The 24204-nt window shown below is 37.6% G+C and overlaps 1 protein-coding gene across 7 annotated transcripts in view; it reads right to left on the bottom strand.

Moving 5' to 3' along the window:
• LDB2 (LIM domain binding 2) overlaps positions 1-24204 on the bottom strand; it is a 398004-nt gene that overhangs the window by 90038 nt on the left and 283762 nt on the right. For all 7 annotated transcript variants that reach the window (XM_074229741.1, XM_074229739.1, XM_074229736.1 and 4 more), the window contains exons 3-5: positions 14814-14986; positions 2538-2660; positions 308-391 (exon numbers count right to left, since the gene is read on the bottom strand). In XM_074229741.1, coding sequence (XP_074085842.1) covers positions 308-391; positions 2538-2660; positions 14814-14986 — 380 coding nt within the window. The remainder of the gene's footprint in view (positions 1-307; positions 392-2537; positions 2661-14813; positions 14987-24204) is intronic.

Raw genomic sequence — 24204 nt, 5'->3', positions numbered from 1 at the left:
ACCAGAGAAAACAAAAAGGAGAGAGTGCCAAAACATTTTCTGAAATGGGAACATTTCTATCCTTTGAATAATTAATTCAGGGAGTCACACAAACAAGGAAAGAAAGCTTAATGCTTACAAACTCTGAGTTTCCTGCTTTTCTTTATTAGAATAAGAAAAACAGCAATTACAATACCTAGCTCAAATCTGAGGTTTCTATGGCATGATCACCTGGTAGCAGGTCTACTTTTCTTTCTTCTGACTTAAGATTCAGATAATCTTTGAAATGGTACTCATAACAATGACCAGAAAGTCCCAGTGTTCTTACCCTGAGGTAGTTGAGGGTGAAGTTAGTCAGCCCCATTCGGGTGATGTTTTTGGACAGCTGCTCCAACACCTGAGGGTCTTGTGCCTACAGAGAAAGAGACACATCATTTTATTTCCTCTCTACCCTTCAAGTGGATCAAAGAACACCCCAGCCAAGAAATACTGTAGTATAGAGGAAAGAGCTCTAGGTTTGAACTCAAATGGTCTACATTATTATCTCAACTCTGGCACTTATCCCTAAGCCCCAGGTGACCAGATGTAGGGCATTTCGCCTTGAATAAACCTTAGTTTCCTCAGCTGTAAAATGAGGGTGATGGACTAGATGGTCCCTGAAGTTCCTTTAGTTCTAACTCAATGATGCTAAGATCTATTTTTATAGATCATATATATGATCTACAATAGACCTATGCATATGATCTGTAAATGTGACCTATAGATATATATGACCTATATATGTGGTTCTATACCCACATATAAAGGTGAGTTGAAAGGGAATAAGTATTTACATGATACCTACTGTATATAAAAGTGTATAAAATACATTTTTAAATTCTTTCTCATGTATTCTTCATCAAGGGCTATTATTATTCTTTTATAGTTCAGGAAGCTAATTCAAATAAAGATTGTGACTTGTCCTACATCACACAGCAATCTACTTTGCTACTAGCTACTTCTAATGATGAGCAAGCTGAAGCCCATGGGGGGGAGGGAGTGAAGTAGCATAAGAGAACTCAGATTTTCAGTAATATAGCTTACTTTTGCTCATTTTTCATTTCATTATATATATATATATATATATATATATATATATATATATAATTTAAAGACAGCTTTAGATAATATGTAGTGACTAAGAGACTCCATCATCAAGAGATATTGAACAGACACTCATACAATTTTTGATTCTTTGGAAAAATAGCATCTTGCCCTGAGTGAAATGTTCCTTTCTCACCATCTTTAAGCACTGGGTCACTATGGCCTGCCAGGGAACAGACAGATGATTGGATGCAATTCTAAGAGAATGTGCCTCCAGATTTGGCAAAGACATATGTTTTCGGACTATGCTATGTTTTAGTTCATGGTGATGGTGTTTGTTAACAGCTTGGAGTTAAGTTCTGTATTTGAAAACTTTGAAACTGCCATGAAACATTTTTTTTTAATCTGACTCTCCTACTCACTGAATCCATTCTGGAAATAGGCAATTCTCGACTGTTTTTACTTCCTAGAATGTTTGAGGGGAAGCATCATCTCTTCTCAAATGTCACTCCATTTTAAGGAAGGGATGCCAAATTTTGAAACCCAGTCCAAATGTTCTGTCTAGGGTGCTTGTCATGTTGGTCTACAACAGGGGTTCTGAGACTTTCTTGGTGATAGTCTTGGTGATAGACCATTTAAAATAGTCTGGTGAAGCCTATGGTGAACCCTTCTCAGAATAATGTTTTTAAGTGCTTAGGAAAAATCACACAGAATTACCAAGGAAACTGATACTTTTAAAGGCAGTTACCAGAGTATTTACAAAAATAAACAGATAAAATTCAAGTTCATGGGAGTCAGATTAAGAACCCCAAGAAAAAGGTCTTGTTTCTGCCTCTGAGCTACTTGATCAAACCTAATTGAGGGGGAGTTTCAAGCCAAAGATTCGAGATTGGCTATGAATGACTCCTATTTGGTCAGGTCTCACCCTTATCTTGAAATATCTCTCTAGGTTGGCATTCACAAGCTCCCTCCACATAGCACACACTCGATAAATATCTGTTGATTTAATTTGATTTGATTTGTAGACCGATGAAACAAAGGGAATTAATGCACATTGAGTTCCAACACCATGGCTTGCCTCAGGATGACCCAGTCTCAAGTTTCATGAGAGCTTTTTTAATAAAAATCTATAAAATATTTTGCTTACTCTTTCTTTTTTATTTATAGATAAGAGGTTTATTAGCCCAACTAGGGCAGTCTATGATAATGATGAATTGGAATTTAGGATGAAGTGAAAAGAAAGGTTGACTAAGGGCACACTCATTTCTAAATTTCAAATGCCAGAGTTCAGGACAGACCTAAGGAGAGAACCATAGAAACAAAAGGCAGGGGAATTGGGCTTGTGAAGTCAACCAGGCCAAGGCAAAACTAAATATTTACAGTTAATTGCCTAAGGTGTGAAAACTATTGGAGTTCTTGAGGAAACATAATCTCAGCTCTTCACATTAGGTCAAGTGAAAAAATGGATTACTTACATGCATGGCTAGTATGCTTCGTGGGACTAATTCTCTGTATTGTCTAATGGTAAAGTGCCACGTTTTTATCCTCATAAGATCATCAAAAGTAAACTCCAAAATCAGTCGCCCTTCTGTGCATACCTATAAAGAAAAAGCCACAAAGGTATTTTCTGAGAGAGTTATAGAATTTCCTCTGACAATTTAATACTGAAAATATTCTTACTTATGGGATGATACCAGAATGATTCCGGGAAAATGAAAAAGTAGCTAGTTCTGCAATGGCCGGTGATCCCAAGCATCCCCAAAGCTCTTATCTCTAGGAGAGCAATTGAATTACTTCACAGTTAAAGTCATGGTGACTCCAAAGCTTTCCAACCATCAGCCTCAATGTATTTGCATTTTAGAGTATTCCATAGAGAGGGCAATGGGTACCAAAAGGACTCATTCTCAAGTCTGTGCCCCCTTAAAGCAGTTCATAGTTAATTGGATGTTCTGAACATACCAATATTTTAACTCAGAGAGCAGTTTCAATCTATCTAGGAGAAGAAATATATTGTTAATGAAACATTTTAGAATTTCCTAGATTCTTTTTTTTGATAGAGTGAGTAGTGGTTCCTGGTTTGGATTCATAGGGTGATGAGTTTCAACTGTTTTTATCTGATATTCCTATTTTTTTCCTTCTTTTCCTATTCCTGGGTAATATGCTCAACACTTTAAAACAGAAAAGCTTGTTAAGCATATTTCAACGCCATCTTCAATGAGGTTCCTCCCTCCCCATCCTATATTTCATCCTCATTCCCCTACCCTTTTAGGTTTCCTACTAGAAGAGGTTGGGGCAATAATGTGGGTTGAATTGAAATAATTTCAGGTAATTTTTCATTTTATATTCTGATTGGGCAAAACAATTGATAAACAGAAACATGGTCATTGGTAACCAGTGATTTTGGATGGTCAAGAAAAACGTGTGAATGGTAACTAACCAATCAGGGCAAAAGTCTTGATCATTCCCAGAGATACCATCCTTCGCCTAGTGAGACAATGCAAATCTCATCTCTTTTGTTCAAAAACTTGGATGATTCCATGGATGAAGTTGACACAATGAATAACCAAAGAGTAAATCCATTCCAGCAAAATAACCAGACTACAAACTTCTGGAAACAGGGTCCATATTTTAGTTCAACCTTATGCTTTCTCCAGGTCCTATCAAAGTCCAAATGTACACAGTAGGAATAGAATAAGTGTTTTTGAACCCTGACCTAGCATAATGGAAAAATATTATTGATATTCAGATTTGGCCCAAGAAGATACAAGTCTAAGTTTATTTGGAAAGTCATCTCAAAAGCTCTGTAAGATTATTATTGATATTCCAAGGGAAAACCTCTCAAGGGGTTCCAATTAGCAGCATCCCTGGGCGATTTCAGGCAGTAAAACAACATGACCCGTATTTCTTGTTTAGCTGGTCTTTAGAACCCTATTTCTGGGATCCAAGCCAGTGAAGACTGAGCCTGAGGAGATGGGGATAGGCTGGGGGGTTCTGGAGGGTATGAAGCACATTGCTTCTCCAATGCCCCAACTGGCTTATCCCCAGAGCTTCATTAGCAATGGAAATGATTTACCCGAGGTTTTCAAAAGAGTTGCATGGGATTAAGCCACAATTCCCACTAGGGTGTTAGTGTGACAGAAGGAACCTGTGGTGAGGGGTATAACAAAAGGGTGGGAGCCAAAGCAGGCAGCAATTAGTGAAATGTCTTTACAAAATAAAGCACAGACATTTGGATGCAATAATCCTTTTTTTTAAAGAGAGGGAATTACCGGAAGTTTGAACAAATATTAGAGGAGCTAAATGTCATTCCCTATTATCTAATCTATTTGTTAGACTGTTTATGAACCCTAAACCCACCTTGGTATATAGATCCTGGTTTTTCTTTCAACTAGAACAAAATTTCATGTGTAAGGCATGTGTGGAGTCTTTCTGATAAATTACACAATTGGAGAACAGTAGGGTCAAGTGAAATTATGTTCTCTATTTGCTCTGACATAGCAAAGAAGTTGGGGGTCCTTCTTATAGTCTAAACACTCAGATGTAACACAATAAAGAGCTGCAACAAGTCTCTCCAGGATTTACTCCAGTCACAAACACGCTTTGTACTTTTTCATGATGGACAATCAGTGGGACAGAAAATCTCAAATTTGAATTCGGGCCAAATATATTTTCCCTGGGGGGTGGGAGAGAGATAAGAAAACTGTCGGGATCAGAAGAAAATCTGAACCTTTCAAATTGTTTATAAGGCCAAAGGTATGTGTGACTGTCCTGCTTCTCTCCTGTAATCTCGCCTGTGAAAACCCCTCAGAGGCTTGGAGACAACTCTCGTCCTCTTTTCAAGATACTAAAGGAAACTGAGCACTTGGGGGATTTATTTTATATGTAATAATCGCCAAATGGAATAGAGACAACTAGGAAGAATATGCACCTCTCAGGGAGATGGCAAAACTGGGGCTGCTTAAAAAGAGGAAATCTATCCCCCCTCCTCCCGAAAAATTCTGCACATTACTCTCTTAATCAATAAAATTAATGTAGCTTTCATCTAAAGTTGCTCCCCCCTCCTACCCCCCCCCATTTTTCAGGCTGCCTTTTACTTAGAATCCAAAATCAAAAGGGTCCCCAATTAAGAAAACATTTTCTGTTGTGCTGAATTCATGTTACCGCACTGTGAGCTCTGACATTTTGTTTCTGTGGTAACCAAAATCAGCTGATTAGTTGGCATGGCAACAGAAAAGATGTAATCCCAGCAGACACACTCTAATCAATGCCCCCAGTACAGATGGTCTCCGGAGGATCAACAAGAAAGAGGCTGCAGGCATTCAGCGCGTCACGTGCGAGCTTGAGACGAGGCCAGGAACAAGCGAACGAAAAAAGAACATTTCTCAAACTAACCGGGAGCTCTTTAACCCCTTCCTCCCTGCCGCACACTGGAGGGCGGATGCGGGAGCTGCCTGGTCCGGGACACAAGGGCGGCCCAGGGGCTGCGGGCCCTCACAGACCGGCTAGAGGGGGATGCTGCAGCTGGATGTGGCCCCTGTGTGTGCCACGTGTGTGCCCCTGCGAGGCCTGCGCCCTCTGTCCATGTGGAACACAGCACATGGACCGCACACGTATGCACACGGCGGAAGCATGGCCTGCAAGCCCGCTCATGTAGCGATGAACATGCACATGTGAGCGGTAGAACAGTGAGAGGCATGTTGCCCATGAGTGTACCACGTGTGTGCACCTGAGCAGGCCTGTGTCCTCTGCCCATGTGGAACACAGCACATGGACCACACACGTATGCACATGGCAGAAGCATGGCCTGCAAGCCCGCTCATGTAGATATGAACATGCACATGTGAGGGGTAGACTAGTGAGAGGCATGTCACCCATGTGTGTGACATGTGTGCACCTGCAATGCATGCGAGTCATTTGTACATGTGGAATACACCACATGGACCACACATGTGTGCACACAATGGACGTGTGCCTCCCAAGCCTGCTCATGTAGCTATGAGCATGCACACATGAGTGGTAGAAAAGTGAGAGGCATGTTGCCCATGAGTGTACCACGTGTGTGCACCTGCACAGGCCTGCACCCTCTGTCCATGTGGAACACAGCACATGGACTGCACACATAGGATGCATGCCCTAAAGCCTACGCATGTAGCTATGAACACGTACGTGTGAGTGATAGAACACTGAAATGCTCATTGCCCATGTGTGTGACATGTGTGCACCTGTATATGCATGCAAGTCACATGTATGTGTGGAACACAGAACATGGATCACACACATGCACACGATGGATGCCTTCCCTGCAAGCCTTCTCATGTAGCTATGAACATGCATATATGAGTGATATGACAGTGAGAAGCATGTTATCCATGTGGGTGGCATGTGTGCACTTGTACCTACATGTGGAACACAACATATGGACACATGCCTTGCAAGCCTACTCATGTAGTTATGAGCATGCATTTATGAATGATAGAATACGGAGATGCATGTTGCCCATGTGCGTACTGTGTGTGCATCTGCACAGGCCTGCATGCCCTCTGTACAGCATATGGACTGTACACATTTGCACACAATGGACACATGCCCTGCAAGCCTGCTCATGTAGCTATGAACATGCACATATGAGTGATAGAGCAGGGAGAGGCATGTTGCCCATGTGTGACATGTGGTGTGGTGTGCAATGATACACATAAGCACCAAATCTAGATGCGTAGCACAGCACATGGATGCACAGTGGACACCTGGCATGCAAGCCCACACATACATGGGCATCTATGAACTTGGACACGTGTGTAATATGAGAGTGAGGTTAATGCACTCATGTGAGTTTGCATGTGTCTTTGTAATGAAACATGTACCTGCACCTGCATATATGTTTACAATACACATACCTATGTGTATCCTAAATTTGATTCATATATAGCTTATTCATGAAAATTTCAAAATGTGTTTAGTTTAAAGTTAATATAAAACTCATTCATTTCATCTTTGAGCTATGGAATGTGCCTGCTGAACCTCTACCTAAAATAATGTGTGCACATACATATGTGTATGCATACATATACACACATACACTGCAGCTGCACATAATGCATCCCCAAACACACCATATGCATATGTGCATGCCTCCATGCATACATGTACACAATTCAGATGTGTGCACATAGATGACATGCAAATAGGCAGATACATGCACATTCACACATGTGTGCATAACTATATCTATATAAATCTATATCTATATCTATATCTATATATCTATAACTATATCCATATATCCATGATCACTTATAAAATACCTTAGCTATCATTGTGATAAATGATATCTGCAGAATGCTTGTAGGTGCTATACATGTTAAGAAGGGATGATTAAATCACTGTTAGAAACATAAATAATTAGGGGAATTGGTTTATACACCTTAATGGAAACTTCCTTCAGTGCTGAACATTGGAAAATTTATATATAAATATATTTATATAATAAAGGATAACAAAGCATGGAACATAAAACGAAAGGGAATATGTTTTTATGCATCCAACTACAAGAATCTATACCCAATAGATTGTGTAGCATGCTCTAATTTTGATTTTAATGCCTAAAGACTTAAACAGCAAATTCAACCAGCAAAAAAGCCCAGGCATTTTGGCAACAGCCAGTACTGGTATACTCAACTATATTCTTGATTTCCTTGTTTCTAAACACTTTAAAGCAGGATCCTACACTTATTAAATCATTTGAAGCTTTCTTTCCAGTTTTTTTTCAAGAGAGAATATTTATTTTTCTTAAAGGAAAGCTTTTATTACATATATTGAAAAATCCAATTTTAAATTTATCCATAATCTATAATGTGACTATGATCAGGAAATTGCAAAATGTGCACTGTGCACTAGGGAGTTATGAACTGGATCATGGTGGATTAGGGCTGCTGTGGATTCTCGACTCACCAGTTGACCAAATTTTCATAAGAGTTCCTAGGAATTACTGGGTCAAAAACTATTTAGGGAATTACCCTTTATTGATAGTTTAAATCAAAACAACAGTGATGTTACCTAAATACAATTTGCTTAGTAATGTCAGTGATGTTAATAGCCTATAGGAATATTTCCCTACATAAATTTCCTAGTAACCCATAACTCCCTTTTTGGAAATGAAGTAACAGCTACTTGCCTATTTTTTCCTCCATACCACAATGAAAGGTTATTAGTCCACGGTTTTATGCTAATCACGCATAACATTTTATTACAGGAGGCTGTTACTTTTCTCATTCTCCCAGTTCAGATGAAAAATGTTAAAGATTCTGTTGGCAATTTTGCAACACCAAAAAGCAAATGAATCTTCATATATATATATATATATATATATATATATATATATATATATATATATATATATACACACACACACACACACATGTATATATATATGTATATATATACATATATATACATACATATATATATATATATATACATATATATATGAATGTGCATGATTACTATCTAGAATGGGACCTCATAGAAAGGCGGGATTTTTCATCACAGGTACTTATAGCATACATTGGAATCCAATGGGTACACCACATTTTGTGTTGAGGTGAACATGCCAAGTCAGCATGTGCATCCCCAAAGTAATTGCCCTGGACTCTTGGACACAGCCCAGGCTTGAACCATCTCAGCACAGAATCTCAAGAGACTTTCTCACTTGGTACATAGCTGAACAAGAAAGACTATTCTATCTTCAACATTCACCTAAGATAGTCACCCAACCTTTATTTGAAAATTCCTATTAAAAGGGCCACCCACTTCTTGTTAGGATACACCACCCCACTTGGGTTTTTACCACTCGTTAAGAAACTTTTCCTAATTTTCCAATTTTCAGTCTTTCAGTTTTTCCTGAAGCATTAGGTTATGAAGAAATATTAAAACATTTGTAAATTAACTCTTTAAATAGGATAAAAAGTAATTTTTAGACTTTATAGAAAGACTAGGTACACAAATGTAAATTTAAAATGTATAATGTAATATTTTCAAGTTGCCAGGTGTGGTGGCAGCCCCTTGTAAATCTCTTCTACTGGGTGTTCTGAGCTACATTAAGGTTAGTCTTAGATGAAGTGTCTATGCCAATGTGGGAAACCCCCAGGAGAGGAGGTGGCACCAGATTCCCTAACCAATTCAGCTATAAGTGGAACAGGTAAACATTCTTTGCTCATCAGTAGTAGAGTGAAGCCTTTGAGATATCATTGCATTCCTACAGTCTTGAGGATATAGGGAAACCCAGTTGATTAATTTGGAAGTACATCAGTAATGCTGAGGATTTAGAGAATCTTTCTTTTATTTTTTGGGGGGTCGGGGGTGTTCCAGATCTGTATGGGCAGCTAGGTGGTGCAATGGATAAAGTGTTTGAATCCAGCTTCAGACACTTACCAATTACTAGCTCTGTGACCTTGGGCAAGTTACTTAACCCTGATTATCTTGTATCCAGGACGATCTAGTCACTGGACCCATATGACTCTGGAGGAAAAAGTGAGACTGGTGACTTAGCACAGCCCCCCTCACTCATATCCAATTCATGTGCTTGTCATGGCATCACCTCCCTGATGTCATGGTCTTCTTTGAGAATGAAGGACAAGCATCTTCCAAATCTGTGAATTCATCTCTGTGAATCTAGTGCTATAGATGAACCACTCATCTGTAATTTAAAATCTTTGGCAGTGACTTGGGGAACCTGAAAGGTATGACCCCTCGGGCAGTGAGGGGAAGAGCCAGACTTGTGTTCACGTCTTCAGGACGGACTCTAAGGCTAGCTACTCTCCCAAGTTCTTCACATCATTTTTTTTCTTATAAAAGTATGTTCATTGAATTAGCAATTAGCCCTAAATGAGGAAGGCATAAAATAGTATGACAGTGTCCATAAATGTTGATGTTTCTAAAGTGCTGAAATGTCATTTTCTCTAGATGTGGGTTCCTAATGTGACTCAAAGGAACCAATCAGGATGATTGCTAGAGAAACAAAACAGGACCTTGATATGTTAATAATCATCAAAATAATTATGATTCTTGCCCAGGAAGCAAAAATGTTTTTCAAGCACTGAGTTCTTGTTGCATCCAGAGGAAAGGTCTAATGTCTTTTATAAACAAATCTTTTTGAGCAACTGTCAAAATAGGAGGAAATGGTGACACAGGATCCCTCAATCCTTGTGCCATTTCTACATTTAAGATAAATGTTGATGACACTTAGTTATCATAAAACCTATGGCATCTGACTATTCATTTTCATATATTTTATCATCCCTTCTGGTTCCCATGAACCTTACAGGGTTCCACTATAGAGAATATATTTTACACTGGCCCTCTCTTCAGTCTCCAATCAGAACCTCTGCTTACCCAACTCTCTGTATCTCTTTGTTTATGAACTTCCTCCTACCAGGAGAGGCATCCTTCTTCCATTTTATCTGATGATTCCTTCCAGTAAGGTATCTATCTGTTGTCTATTCTCCTTTAAAAGCACATAGTCTTCCTTTTGTTCCTGCTATTTTGTCCCCCTCTATTTTGTTTGTTCCCTCCCACTGTTTTGTACATTCTTAATATGCTTAATAGCCACGTACATTTTATTAATTATTTAAAAAGAGTTTTAATAAACATTAATTTATTAAATTTTTATTATAAATTAATTTATTAATATTTAATTAATGGGTCTGTGGTCTAGGACAGAAGCCCAATGTGCTTTATAGATGCTTGTTGATTGACTGATTGATTGTATCTTATGCCATTACCAAAGTGTAAGTACCATTGGGACGTTGGCTAAACCTCAAAACTCTGTGGGTAAGTCTGTCCTTTGCATGCTGGGGGGGGGGGGGTAACAGATATCTGCAGAACAATATATTTTACTTTAATTTATATATTTTAAAAATCATACATCCAAACTGTGAGGATGCCTTTAGCTACAACATTTTGACTTTTTGGATTGACTTCATAATTTGTTTACATTTCAAGAGAAAAAAATAATCTTGTATCTTTATAACTCTATAGTGACCATTAGCCATTCTTTATGACTTTCACCATGTAGGAGATTCCTAGTGTGGAAACTGAGTTCACTGATGCATATATAATTTATAATGTTAAAGTTGATGGGAGTGGGGGGTGGCTAGGTGATGCAGTGGATAGAGCACTGGCCCTGGAGTCAGGAGTACCTGAGTTCAAATCCGGCCTCAGACACTTAATAATTACCTAGCTGTGTGGCCTTGGGCAAGCCACTTAACCCCATTGCCTTGCAAAAAAAAAAAAGGTTCAGTGGTAAACTAATGCTAAACATAACCCTCTAACAGTCTACTCCCACCACCATTTTTTTTAGGTTTTTGCAAGGCAAATGGAGTTAAGTGTCTTGCCCAAGGCCACACAGCTAGGTAATTATTAAGTGTCTGAGGCCGGATTTGAACTCACGTACTCCTGACTCCAGGGCCAGTGCTCTATCCACTGTGCCACCTAGTTGCCGCCTGATACCTAACTGCCCCCTTACCACCGAATCTTATAGTCATGACAAATGAAAAATATTTTTGTAAGATGAAAGGATCATAGATCCAGGGCAGGAATGGACTTACATTTTATCTAACCCATGTCTTTGATTTTACACATGAAGAAACTGAAGACAATAGAAGAGAAATGACTTATTCAAGACCATATAGACATTTTTAGAATCAATCACTCTTTCTATTTGAATTCAGGTCTTCTATTCTAAATTCAAAAATCTTAGAATAGCTATAGATCTATATTTCTGCATTTCATGAAGCTTCAGATAAGCCTGGACCAGATTGCCTTTCCAGGGGTAGGAGAGGCAGAGAGTTATAGTTGATTTGTTATATTCTGTTTATCTAAGGTGAGCTTGTAAGCTGAGATACTTTCGAATTTCTGACTGAAAATACTTCTTGTATGTTTGACTGCCCTTTCCTACCTTAGTAAGTACAATACACAGATCCAAATGAAAGATTTATTTGATGAATAAAGTATAAATCATGCTCCTGGGAATATTTCTAGCTTTTATCTAAAATTTGAGTAAAGTTAAAGAAAGTTGAGAGGATATAGGGAGGAATCCATAAGGGAAGACAACAATAATAGTTAACATTTATACTGGGCTGTAAATACCCTACTATGTGCTTTTTACAAATATTATCTCATTTGATTTATTTCCATTTTATGGTTGAGAAAACTGAGGCAAATAGGATTAAGTGACTGGCCCAGGGTCACACAACTAGGTATCTGAGGCTAGATTCAAACTTCAGGCCAGGCAGTATGTCATAGTATCTCTTGCTATCTCCTGGGATTTGCCCATGAGCTCTCATGTAATGTTATGAAGCATCAGCACCATGTTTTCCTTCTGCAACATCAGGGTTTTGTTGGTTTCCTCCCCTCATTCAATGTTGGCTTTTTCATCTTCTCTACCACGTTCATAGAAATGTGAGCATATTATATGGCCACTGGGTGGGCAAACTTTCCAATCTTTAAAAAAATATCCAGGGACGACTAGGTGGCACAGTGGATAAAGCACTGGCCCTGAAGTCAGGAGTGCCTGACTGTGTGGCCTTGGGCAAGCCACTTAACCCCATTTGCCTTGCAAAAATCTAAAAAAAATCCATAAACTTAGTAAACATCAACAAAATCAAATAAACAAAAAAGGGCATAATGGCCCCCTTTAGGTATGATACATATGTATGGTTGTCTGTCCTTCGTTTTTGAAGAGGGTTAATGATATCATGAGAGAATGACTTGACTCTCAAGTGAATTGGATTTAAGTGAGGCAGGATGGTCCAAATTCATCAGCAATCTTTTCAAGAGACATTGAAGTCCAATGGTTAAACAAAAGTCAAAATGACTGGTCATGACCCAGGATGCAGTGGGGTCTGACCAAACTAAGCACTCTGTCACCTTCATGGCCTTGGAACAAATTCTTGTCATCCTCCCATTGACATACTTGGGGACAGATATCCTAAAACTCACTGACAGGTTTGAGGCCTCTGAATTACCTTTAACCTGGTTTTTCCTGTCTGCCAGGGAGAGGCAGCTAAGTGGGATAGAGCATTGGGTCTGGAGTCAGGAAAACCTGGGTTCAAATCCAGCCTCAGAAGCTTACTAGCAATCTAGTCACTTAACTTCTAATAAAAACCACAAAGCCATGCATATATGATGCATAGCTTTGTACACATATATACTCTGTCTAAGAACATATAAAATATACATATTGCATACACACATAAAATGGATACATTTCTATGTGTTTTATATACACAAAATTACATAAAATATAATACAAACATGAGTTTATATGTTATATACATGATAAGCAATGTATATATCACACACATAGACACAATGCATTTTATACCCAGTGTGTATCTCTCTCTCTCTCCATATATATATATATATATATATATATATATATATATATATATACACATAAATATGTATCAGGCAGCTGCATTTTTCTCATATTTGGCAGAGGACATATTGATTTTTGTTGTATATAGATATATACCTATAATATACATGTGCACATACATGTTTATATACACATATGTGAGTATAGTTGAATGTTAATAATACTTGGAAGAGAATGTTTTACTTTGTGTAGGTGTGTATATACCATAAATCTGCCTATCTCTCTCTCTATATATATACATATGTAATGTAAACACATATTTATACTCAACCTAGTGGCAGAGGTAGGATATAGAATCCAGAGCCCTGAATTTGGGTCCCATTACTACTACTACACACTACAGGTCTGGCCTCACCTATGACACTTTACAACCCCGTACCTCAGTTTCCTCATTTGTAAAAAAGGGGGGGGCATGGTCTTCAAGTCTTTGAAAGGCTATCATGAAGAAGAAGGATTCAATTTATTCTGTTGGATTCTCAAAGGAAGAACAAAGAATTAGGAGTGGTTATTCTAAAAAGAAAAATTTAGGCTCAATTTCATGAAAAACTTCCTAAAAAAATTGAGCTAGCCATTCCCAACAACCAAAGGTCTTTAAGAAGAGACTGGAGAGGGGTGGCTAGGTGGTGTAGTGGATAAAGCACTGGCCCTGGAGTCAGGAGTACCTGGGTTCAAATCCGGTCTCAGACACTTAATAATTACCTAGCTGTGTGGCCTTGGGCAAGCCACTTAACCCCATTTGCCTTGTAAAAAAACCTAAAAAAAAGAGACTGGAGAAACACTGGTCAGATATGTTATAGTGGGGATTGTTTGGGGATTTGGGTTGAGCTAGATGGTGGTTGAGGTATCTTCCAACTTTAATGTTATTATTAGACATTTGCACAGCCTACTTCAGGGGACTGCCATAGGAGAAGCTGCTTTGTAAACCTTCAGGCATCATTCAGATGTGAATTATGATTCTGCACACTTCATAGACACTCTTTAGTTGCTGGAAAATTCTTCATTAAAAGTAATAAAGAATTCAATAAGATGAGTTCCCTACATAGCCCCAATGTCTATCCTATTAGTTTTGAGGTTCTCATGTCCTGACCAAACACACTTTTTTTCTTTGCGCACAACTTACAGAGCAGAATACATTTCACAAAAATTCCAGTCATGTAACAAACAAAAAATTATCTAACCGTGTTGAAAATGTCTGCAGAATGAGAAATTAGTTCCATATTCCAGAAAAAAATGGTAATTATTATCCTTCAATACAGCCAGAAAGAAAATGAAAAGGGGGGTATGTGGTTAGGTGCTGTTATAGAGTCTTTTCCCTTACCTTGGTAAACATGGGTTTTCCATGCTGGGTGACCATGGTGCATTGATCACAGTCCACTGTGATTGATGAGTTGTGGTATGACTCTTTAGAATGCTTAAGAATGTAATACAGATCTGTCACACCTCCTTCAAAGACAGTGCTGAAATAGCGGGGGATGAGAGTTCTTCCAATTGCTGTAGGGAAAAAAAAGAAAAAAATATACATTATCAACTTAAATCTTAAAATCCTAAAAGTGTGAAACAGAAAAGAAATCATTCTCATTAGGGATGATGCAGTGGCCAGATTTTTTTTTCAAAAGTTGTCATGTTCTTTTGGCATCTACTATTATGGAGATACATTTTTCTTTATGTTTTTTTGGCTCAGTCCTTTAATTTCACTGATATCTGGAAGTCCCAAAATGGAAACCATTTATACTGATGCAGAATCCGGGGACTCATCTGTAATTCATAGCCAGAGAACTATCTGAGACTTCCAGAGGTCAAATGGTCATAAGCTGGGCACCTAGCCAATATGTATCAAAGGGAAGACTTGAACACAGGTCTTCCTGAATTCAAGGACAGCTCTCTACCCATTTCATCATCATGCCTTTGCCTCTTTATGCTATTGCTTTGGAAATAAGAGCAGCCTTTTTTCTTGTTGGCATTGGTTTTTACTGTTATTATTGTTGGTTCAATATGATCATGAAATGACTGTGGGCTACTTTCAGAAGATTTCTGTTTGCATTCCAGTTCCAGCTTGGTAAGTTATTAACCTACCTAAGATTTTTTTGTTTGTTTTTTAACATATAAAATGAGTATGATAATATTTGTAATATCTATACCACTGGGTTATTGTAGGAGAAGCAATGTAAAAGAGAGTTATTATTATTAAATTTATGTTGTAACCATGGGAGGACAAGGGGACCAGTTACATCAGGGATAGAATTATAAAAAAAATCTGAGAAAACTTCATAAATATTACTTTGAGGGAGTTACATTCTATGTAAAATGTCTGATAATTGAGCTTGATCAATACTTCCCTTTTAAAATGTGTTTGACTTGCAGCTACCTCCTCTCATATACCTCTATATTTCTTTTCTTTTATTTGGAGGCAATCAAGGGTAAATGACTTGCCCAAGGTCATACATCTAGTAATTATCTGAGGTTGGACTTGAACTCAGATCTTCCTGTTTTGAGTCAAGGTTCTATCTACTGTACCACCTCCCTCCCTCCTATTTTTTTTAAATGGAAGTTTCTTAAATGTGGACAGAATCTACATGGAGCTAAGTTACACACCATGAGGAGAGGGTAAGAAAAGGAAACCTGCAAATACAACTAACTCTCACAACCCTGAGGTCTAGTTTCCAAAGAACATTGTGTAAATTTGTTAGTGAAGTTAACACATCCCACTGGTTGGATTTCTCTAGTTCATAGATTGCACAGAAAGGTAGAACAGAATATGCAGAGTTTAAGGGACCTTTTCTTTTCTGTGCTCAGTTTCCTTATGCATAAAGAGATGATATTAAACAAGATGCTCACAGAGGTCCCTTTCAGTTTTAATCCTTTTATGATTGCATTCCAGACTCTCTTTTCTCATACCCTATCCTTCATTTTTATAGATTATAGATATGAAGGAGGGGAGTAAGACTAAAGGGTTGAGATTTGTCCAAGGTCTGTCCCTAGTGAGAGACACAATTGTTAGTAGAATCTGGGTCTCTTAGTTCAATGGCCATTCTATTATTCCAGTCTGTTTGCAGGTCTTTTAAGCTGTTTAGTGTGTATCTGTGTATTTGGGGCACATCTTAGGAAAACAGAATTTAAGTGCTTAGATGGGACTGTAGAAGTCCTACAGGCTCATCCCCTCCCCCACATCCCTGACAAGTAGTATTCCAGTCTTTGCTTAAACATTTCCAGTGAGGGCAAGTTCACTGTTCTTTCATGACAGCCCATTCCCTTCTGAGATGATGTTAATTGTTAGGATCTCATTTCTTACACTGAGCTGAAATTTGTCTGGCTTTGTTTGTAGAAGAGCATTTATTTTAGTTGTGAACTGAAGTTTTCTTACACAAAAACTTTCTACTGGCAAGGTCATGTCCAAATCAAAAGCCTGTCGCCAGGAGAATATTTTCTTAAGCATTTATTAAATCCATCATGTTGACTATCCTAAAATTCTAATCTAGAGACATACAATGTTATTTAATAGATAAATAAATAAGCCCCAGGTGATAATGTTCATGAGAAAAACCAAATCTCCATTTAAGAAATATTTTAATGCTTGTGAACATTTAGTTTTAACAAACATCAATATTAATCCATTTGGTGTAGCTACACACCTAATTTATTTATAGACATACATATACCACATACTTATGCCATATACTAACACATATACACAGATGAAACATGGAGCTATAGAAAGTAGTTTCCAGAACCATGCTTTAAAGCAGGGGTCCTTAACCTGGCATCTGGGGACCCAAAGTGTCCCTCAACAGACTTCAGTTGAGTCTGTGAATGAGGATGGGAAAACTCTTACTAACCTTGGAATTCCTATGTATTTTATGTTCTGCCTTTAATAACTAGAGAAGGGGTCCATAGCCTTTCCTGGGTTGCCACAGAGATACACAGTCACTCTGACAAATTTGTTCCAACCTTCTTTTCTAGTCTTTTCACATTATTTCCATTCATACCCTCTTTGGTCCATTCAATCCGGTCTTCTTGCTACTACCCTCATGCAGTATTCTATTGCCAGTCTCTATTCATTTATGTAGGCTCTCCATTTTATTTTCTCCAAAATTTGCTTTACTATGTGAGGTCCAAACCCAGTACATGTCTTGGAATAGTCAGTAAACTAAATTTTATTAAGTGCCTATTATGTACCAGTTACTAGGCTAAGGGCTGGAGTAAGTAACACATTAAATGCTTGTGGATTCATTAGCTAATTTAAGTAGTTTCTATAGGTTAGTGTTTATTGAACAAGCAATTTGTTCATAAGCATATGCTTTATTATACAGATAGTGTCAAGAGAGTACATTTTAAACTTCCTTCTACATATCGAGCATGAGTTCCTATTGCTTCCATAACTCAACATTCTAAGCAGCCTTGATTTCCATCTAATTGGATAATTTCCGAGCCAATAGCAATGATATAGCTCTTGTTTACTTGTTTCAGTCATGTCTGACTCTTCATGAAACCCTTTGGGATTTTCTTTCTCCAGCTCATTTTACAGTTGAGGAAACTGAATCAAGCCAGGTTACAAGCCAGGAAGTACCTGAGATTGGATCTGAACTCGGGTCTTCCTGACTCTAGAACTGGTATTCTATCTGCTGTGCCAGGAAACTCAATAGACTGTCTCTCTGGTGGGACAGTGGGATATATTGACCTGGATCTGTAGTCAGGAAGACAATAAGATTTAATCTTGCCTCTGGTGCTTATTAGTTGTATGAACTCCTATAAGTCATTAACCTACTCAGTCTCAGTTTCCTCATCTCAAAGTGTTGTTGCAAGGAGCAAATGAGTCAAATAAGTAATATATGTAAAGTTCTTCAAGAACTTTAGTAAATTATATAAACACTAGTGAGTATGATTGTGAATTCACTATGGTACGACACTTCTGTAAAGAAGCTCCTTTTTATCTGTGCAGGTCATTAATCTGCAACTTAATCTTAGAGAGTTGTCTAGAATAGTGAAAGATGAAGGATCTTTCCCAGAGTCACAGTGCTAGAGTAGAGGTTTGGCACTTAAAGACAAGACTCCAAGTTAGCTCCCATGGTTGCCTCTCTTTATTGTTATCATCATTATTAATTTCATAAGTTGCTCTGACTAAAATAACATCATCTGATAGTCATCCTTTTGGTGATGATCCTATCTATATTTAATCTCTGCTGGACCTCAAATGACAGAAATGTAAACTGTCATCAGGTTTTCACTTGAAATCTTTCCCATTTGTTAGGATCAGTCAGAGTTTCCATTTCCCAAGTAGAATCTATGGGCACTTAGTGTCACAGTCATATAGTGATGAGGCATTGGAAGGTTTTAGTGAGAGTTGCCTGCAGAGTATACATTCATTTTGAGAAATTTTACCTCATTATATCAATGAAAGTTATTCTGACTAATGCTGTGAAAAAATCATTTGTACTGTTAAACCTGTATATAACTTTATCTAATAAACATAAATGTATAATTTAAAATAATTGTGATACATAATAATTTTGTCACAAAATATATTAAATCATGACTTTTTTGCACATAAACTACCATTATTTTGTAAATGATTGCTGCAAATCAGCCGCCAAAATTGGAGAACTGAGATTTCTATTGATTAGCAAAAATGTACATATACATATATATCTGTATATTTAAAAATATAGGATTAAAGTGAAAATACAGAAAAACACTTATATTATATGGAATCTAAGCCAAATTACATTCTACTTAATTAACTGTTGGAGACTGAATCCCACTGTAGTTTATCCACCACACATCTTGCTTTCAATTTCTTTGTGATATCACTGCTTACTTTAAATAAATTCTTTTCTGATTTAGCCACCCTTTCAATTTATAGCCCAGCAGGAGTTGGATGGGAAAGAAGTTTGTGATTTCTTCACATTAACCCTAAATTCTTAATCATCACCTCCAGCTCAGAAAAATATATGAACTGGGTAGCAATTCATCCAGGCAGTGAAGTGAAAAAGAAGAATACTTTGCTGAGGATTGGTCCAAGAAATGATAGATTAGGGAAGGATGGGATGTGCAAAAGTTGCAGTGTTTTCCATGATTTTTGGAGTCTTCATATTACAACATAATACAAATTCATGATTTTTATTTTTTGGGGGGAAATCATACTAAGAATTCACAGATATACCCTTATTATATTAGGTTGTAAGATCCTCAAAGGCAAGCTATAATATAATAAAGGTGGTTTATTAGACTTATTCATCTTGATATTCTCCTTAGAATCTAGCATACTGTCTTCCACAAAATAGGTGCTCAATTAATATTTTTTGAATGAATGAATAATGAAAAAGCAGCGCTCTTAGACTATGTGATTTTGCACTGTCCACTATTACATACCAGTGTTCTGGATCCTGAAGCATTTTACTCTATAAAAGCATTTTATTTGCATACCTACATCATATGTCCATACCATGCAGAAGCTAAATGAAAATACATTATTTATCTATGCATTTAAATCAACTCCATATCCATCCTTCACTTTCTAAAACAGAATATAGTTTTCAAAAAATCTTGCAATCTATGTTGGCCCTAGTAATTGCTGTGTGGGACACTGCAAATCTAAAACACTCAGAGAGAAAAATCAGAGATGTTATTGCTGTTAAAAAATCTGCCACATCTCATGCCTTTCCACCATTGTGCCGGCAACAAGAGCAATGAAAAAGATGGGCTAGCACATGGAAGGTTGCTTGGAATACTGGTTGTGGTCCATTCCCTACACATTATTCAATTCTACATTTTTGAAATACAAAAGAAAATCATGGAGTAAATTATTCAGGGACAGAAATGTGTGAAAACTGGTTTAAATAACTCTCAACCTTGAAGTTCAATATCATTAGCCTAGAAATTACTAAACATTCCTATTCAGAGATTTTTCATGATTTTGATCTCATTGCTAAGTCTAGGTTTCTAGTGAGAGGAGAGGAGGGATTGAAAATTAATTTTGTGACATGGAATTTGGGCAGAAATTTCGGAAAGAATGAATACTTTGAATCAATTTAATTTCCACCTGTCCCATTTTAATCCTTTGAAGTCTCTAGCTACTTGATCCTTAGGTATCCTCTTCTCCCCTAGTTTTATGCCACTATTAGAAAGTAGTCAACATTAGACTGTGTGTCTATGGTACTACTCTTTCCTTGTCACCAATGTGCAGTGACTTTCTTCAGTTCCTCAGCCAGCATCCTCCATAATAATTTGACCCCATTTTCCCTATCCAAACTTGTAGGATCATAAAATCATTTGAGATGTAACTAGAAGGGACTCAAGTCCTTTAGTGCGGCTTCATTGCAAAGTATGAATCCTACGTATGACATCCCTGACATCATAGGAATTATCCATCCTCTGCTTCACAACCTCCAGTTTTATCTTTTAATACAGTCCGTTCTGGTGTGGAACAGCTCTAATTATTAGGGAAATTTCACGCACAGTGCACTCAATTATCTTATAGCTTCCACCCATTTGGTTCCTGTTTAACCTTCTGTGGTCAAGTCGAACAAACTGAATTCTCCTTCTACATGGTAGCCTCTCTGCTATTTGAAGACAGCAGGAAAGTCTCTCCTAAGTCTCTTCGTTTCCAATTTCTTCAACTCATCTTCATGTGACATAGTTTCATGTTCCTTCATCAGCAGCCCACTCTGGACATGCTCATGCTTGCCTAGGTTCCACCCAAGATGTGTCACTAGATTTAATGTAAAATTGCTCATACTGATAGACCATGACTCAGTATGGTAGTACTCTCATCTCTCTTGATTTGGACACAAAACTAATGTAAACTAAAATAGCAAACTTTGCAATTTCTTGAAAGAAATCTAGCCCAGTTGTCTTTCCTTACTAAATTCTGGGCCCAATTCATTGTCCATTTGTTCTGTTTGTCTTTCTCCCCTTTCCCTTCTCACACATAAGAGCATATACAACTGTTAGACAAACTCCATATGTTGTTTTACTAACAGAATGTTGTAATTGGAACAATAGACATCGTTCATCTTTCGACACCTAATCTCTCATCTTCAACTGCCTATTAAACATCTCAAAATGCACATGACATAGACAGCTTAAGCTCAACATGTCTAAAACTGAGATCATTATTCCCCCTCCAAACCTCCCTTTTCTTAATTTCATCTTTCTTTCTTTCTTTCTTTCTTTCTTTCTTTCTTTCTTTCTTTCTTTCTTTCTTTCTTTCTTTCTTTCTTTCTTTCTTTCTTTCTTTCTTTCTTGTTGTTAAGGACACCACCATCCTCCAAGTTATATATACTTACAAGCTAAATGTTATCCTTGACTTCCTCCATTTCTCTCACACATCCTTCCACCACCATGTCCAATCTATTGCCAAGATTTGTCCATTCTAACTTTGAAACCTCTTTTCTCCCTTGACACTGACACCACCCTGGTGTTGATTCTCACCACCTCATGCCTATACTATTGTATTTTATTTTTATTTTTAGGTTTTTGCAAGGCAAATGGGGTTAAGTGGCTTGCCCAAGGCTACACATCTAGGTAATTATTAAGTGTCTGAGACTGGATTTGAACCCAGTTACTCCTGACTTCAGTCCCGGTGCTTTATCCACTGTGCCACCTAGACGCTCCATGCCTATACTATTGTAGAACATTTTTCAATCTGCCCATTACATTGCATCCTTCACTCAATTATGATAGTGATTTTCTAGAGTTCTGACCATGTCAAATTGTCTTAATCAACTCCAGTAGCTCTCTATTAGGAGGTTCAAATATAAAATCTGTTGTTTGGCTTTTGATGCCATTCATTACTTTTCCAGACTTCCTACCCAATACTCCCCACTGTATACTCAATTCTCCAGTGATTCTGGCTTTCTTGCTGCTTCTTACATAAGACATCCCATCTCTAGACTGGAATTTTAAGGACTGTTCTCAGGTCTGGAATCCTCTCCCTACTTTGATTTGCTTCATGGTTTCCCCTACTTCTTTCAAATCTCAAATAAAATCTCACTTTCCGCAAGAAGCCTTTTCTCGTCTCCCTTAAGACTAGTGCCTTTCCTATGCTGAATTTCTCCAATTCATCCTGTATTTGCACATAGATATTGCATGTTGTTTCACCTATTAAACTGTAAGCAACTTGAGGGTAGCCACTGCTTTTGCTGCCTTTCATTGTATCTCTAGTTCTTGCCCTAGCTATATGATGAAAGATGATGATAGTGATGATGAAGATGTTGATGATGATTATGTTTTATCCTTCATTCTCAAAGACCATGACATCAGGAAGATGATGTCATGACAAGCACATGAGCTAGATTTAAGTGAGGGGTCCTCTGCTAGGTTACTAGTCTCACTTTCTCCAGAGCCATCTGGATCCAGTGGACAGATATGAATCAGGCCAACTAGAAATGACCCTGAATGCCAGGCAATCAGGGTTAAGTGACTTGCCTAGCTGTTAAGTGTCAAAGGTGTAGATCTGAACTCCTATCCTCCTGACAACAAGGCTCTATCCACTGTGCCACCTATGTGGATGCTCAATAAATGCTTCTTGCCTTGATTTTATCTACTTGGATATTTTTTGAGTGATCACGAATATTTCTCCAGGAGTCTCTGACTTATTCAAGACTTGCACTAACCAGCTCAGTGTTACACACAAAGAGAAACATCTCCTCAAATGTTTTCCAAAAACAAAGAGCCATCTTTTTTTAATATCAATATTCTACTTATGTTGTTGTCTAGCTGCAGGTCATGGGACATAACAGTCTTCAAAGAATTAAAAATGAGTCACACACAAAGCAACAAAAAATCCTGTGGTGGATCTGAGAAGGCTGTAACATGTAACAAATAAGAAAGTTAAAAAAAAAAGAAAGAAAAGAGCCAGAACAAAAGCTATAACAGTCAGTAGTAGCCCAAGGGTATTCTCATGATTTCAGGAGAAATGGAAGAAGGTCCTTGCTATATTAGGTGGATGCCCTGTGTATTAATTATAGGAAGACATGGAGAAGAGTCAAAAAGGTTGCATCTCTATAGGGAATATACAAAGTGATGAGATAATCAATCCATTTAAGTATTGATCTCACAATATCTCACTTATCCCTATGAAGAGCTTTCTCTTCACAAAATCATGGCATCTCAGATACAAAGAACCCCAGAAATCAGTCAATCCAACTCCTATATTAAAATTTTAAAAAATCCCCTCACCATAATTTCCAAGCTTTGATTATTTATCCCTTACACAAATATTTCTAGTGAGGGAAAACCCACTGTATTCCTTCAAGCTTTCCTAGTCTATGTTCAAATGCTCTAATCATTAGGAAGCTTTTCCTTATATGGAGTTTAATTCTACCTTTCTACAGCTTTTACCATTTATGTCTTCTAGTCTTATCTTCTAGGGTCAATTGGAAAAAAAATTGAATTCTTCTTTCCCTCGATAGTTCTCACATCCATGAAGGTTTCCCTTGTTATCTTATTAATTTTGTTTTATGTTCTTAAAAACATTATTTTGAGATGGGGTTCGTGGACTTACTGGATCGGATTATCAAACAAGCAAACAAAAGTTTAAGGAAAAAGAAACATGAATTTATTAAGTATTAACTATATTCCAAGCACTTTAAAATATCATCTCATTTGATCCTCACAACAGCCCTGGAAAATGAAATTTATTATTATCTCCATTTTATGTATAAGGAAATGAAAACAGATAGAGGTTAAGTGGCTTGCATAGTGTCATGCAG

The sequence above is a fragment of the Macrotis lagotis genome, chromosome 3 (genome assembly GCF_037893015.1).
Source record: "Macrotis lagotis isolate mMagLag1 chromosome 3, bilby.v1.9.chrom.fasta, whole genome shotgun sequence".
Lineage (NCBI taxonomy): Eukaryota > Metazoa > Chordata > Mammalia > Peramelemorphia > Peramelidae > Macrotis > Macrotis lagotis.
Note: the sequence above shows the minus strand (reverse complement) of the source record. Positions and strands in the feature narration are given on the sequence as shown.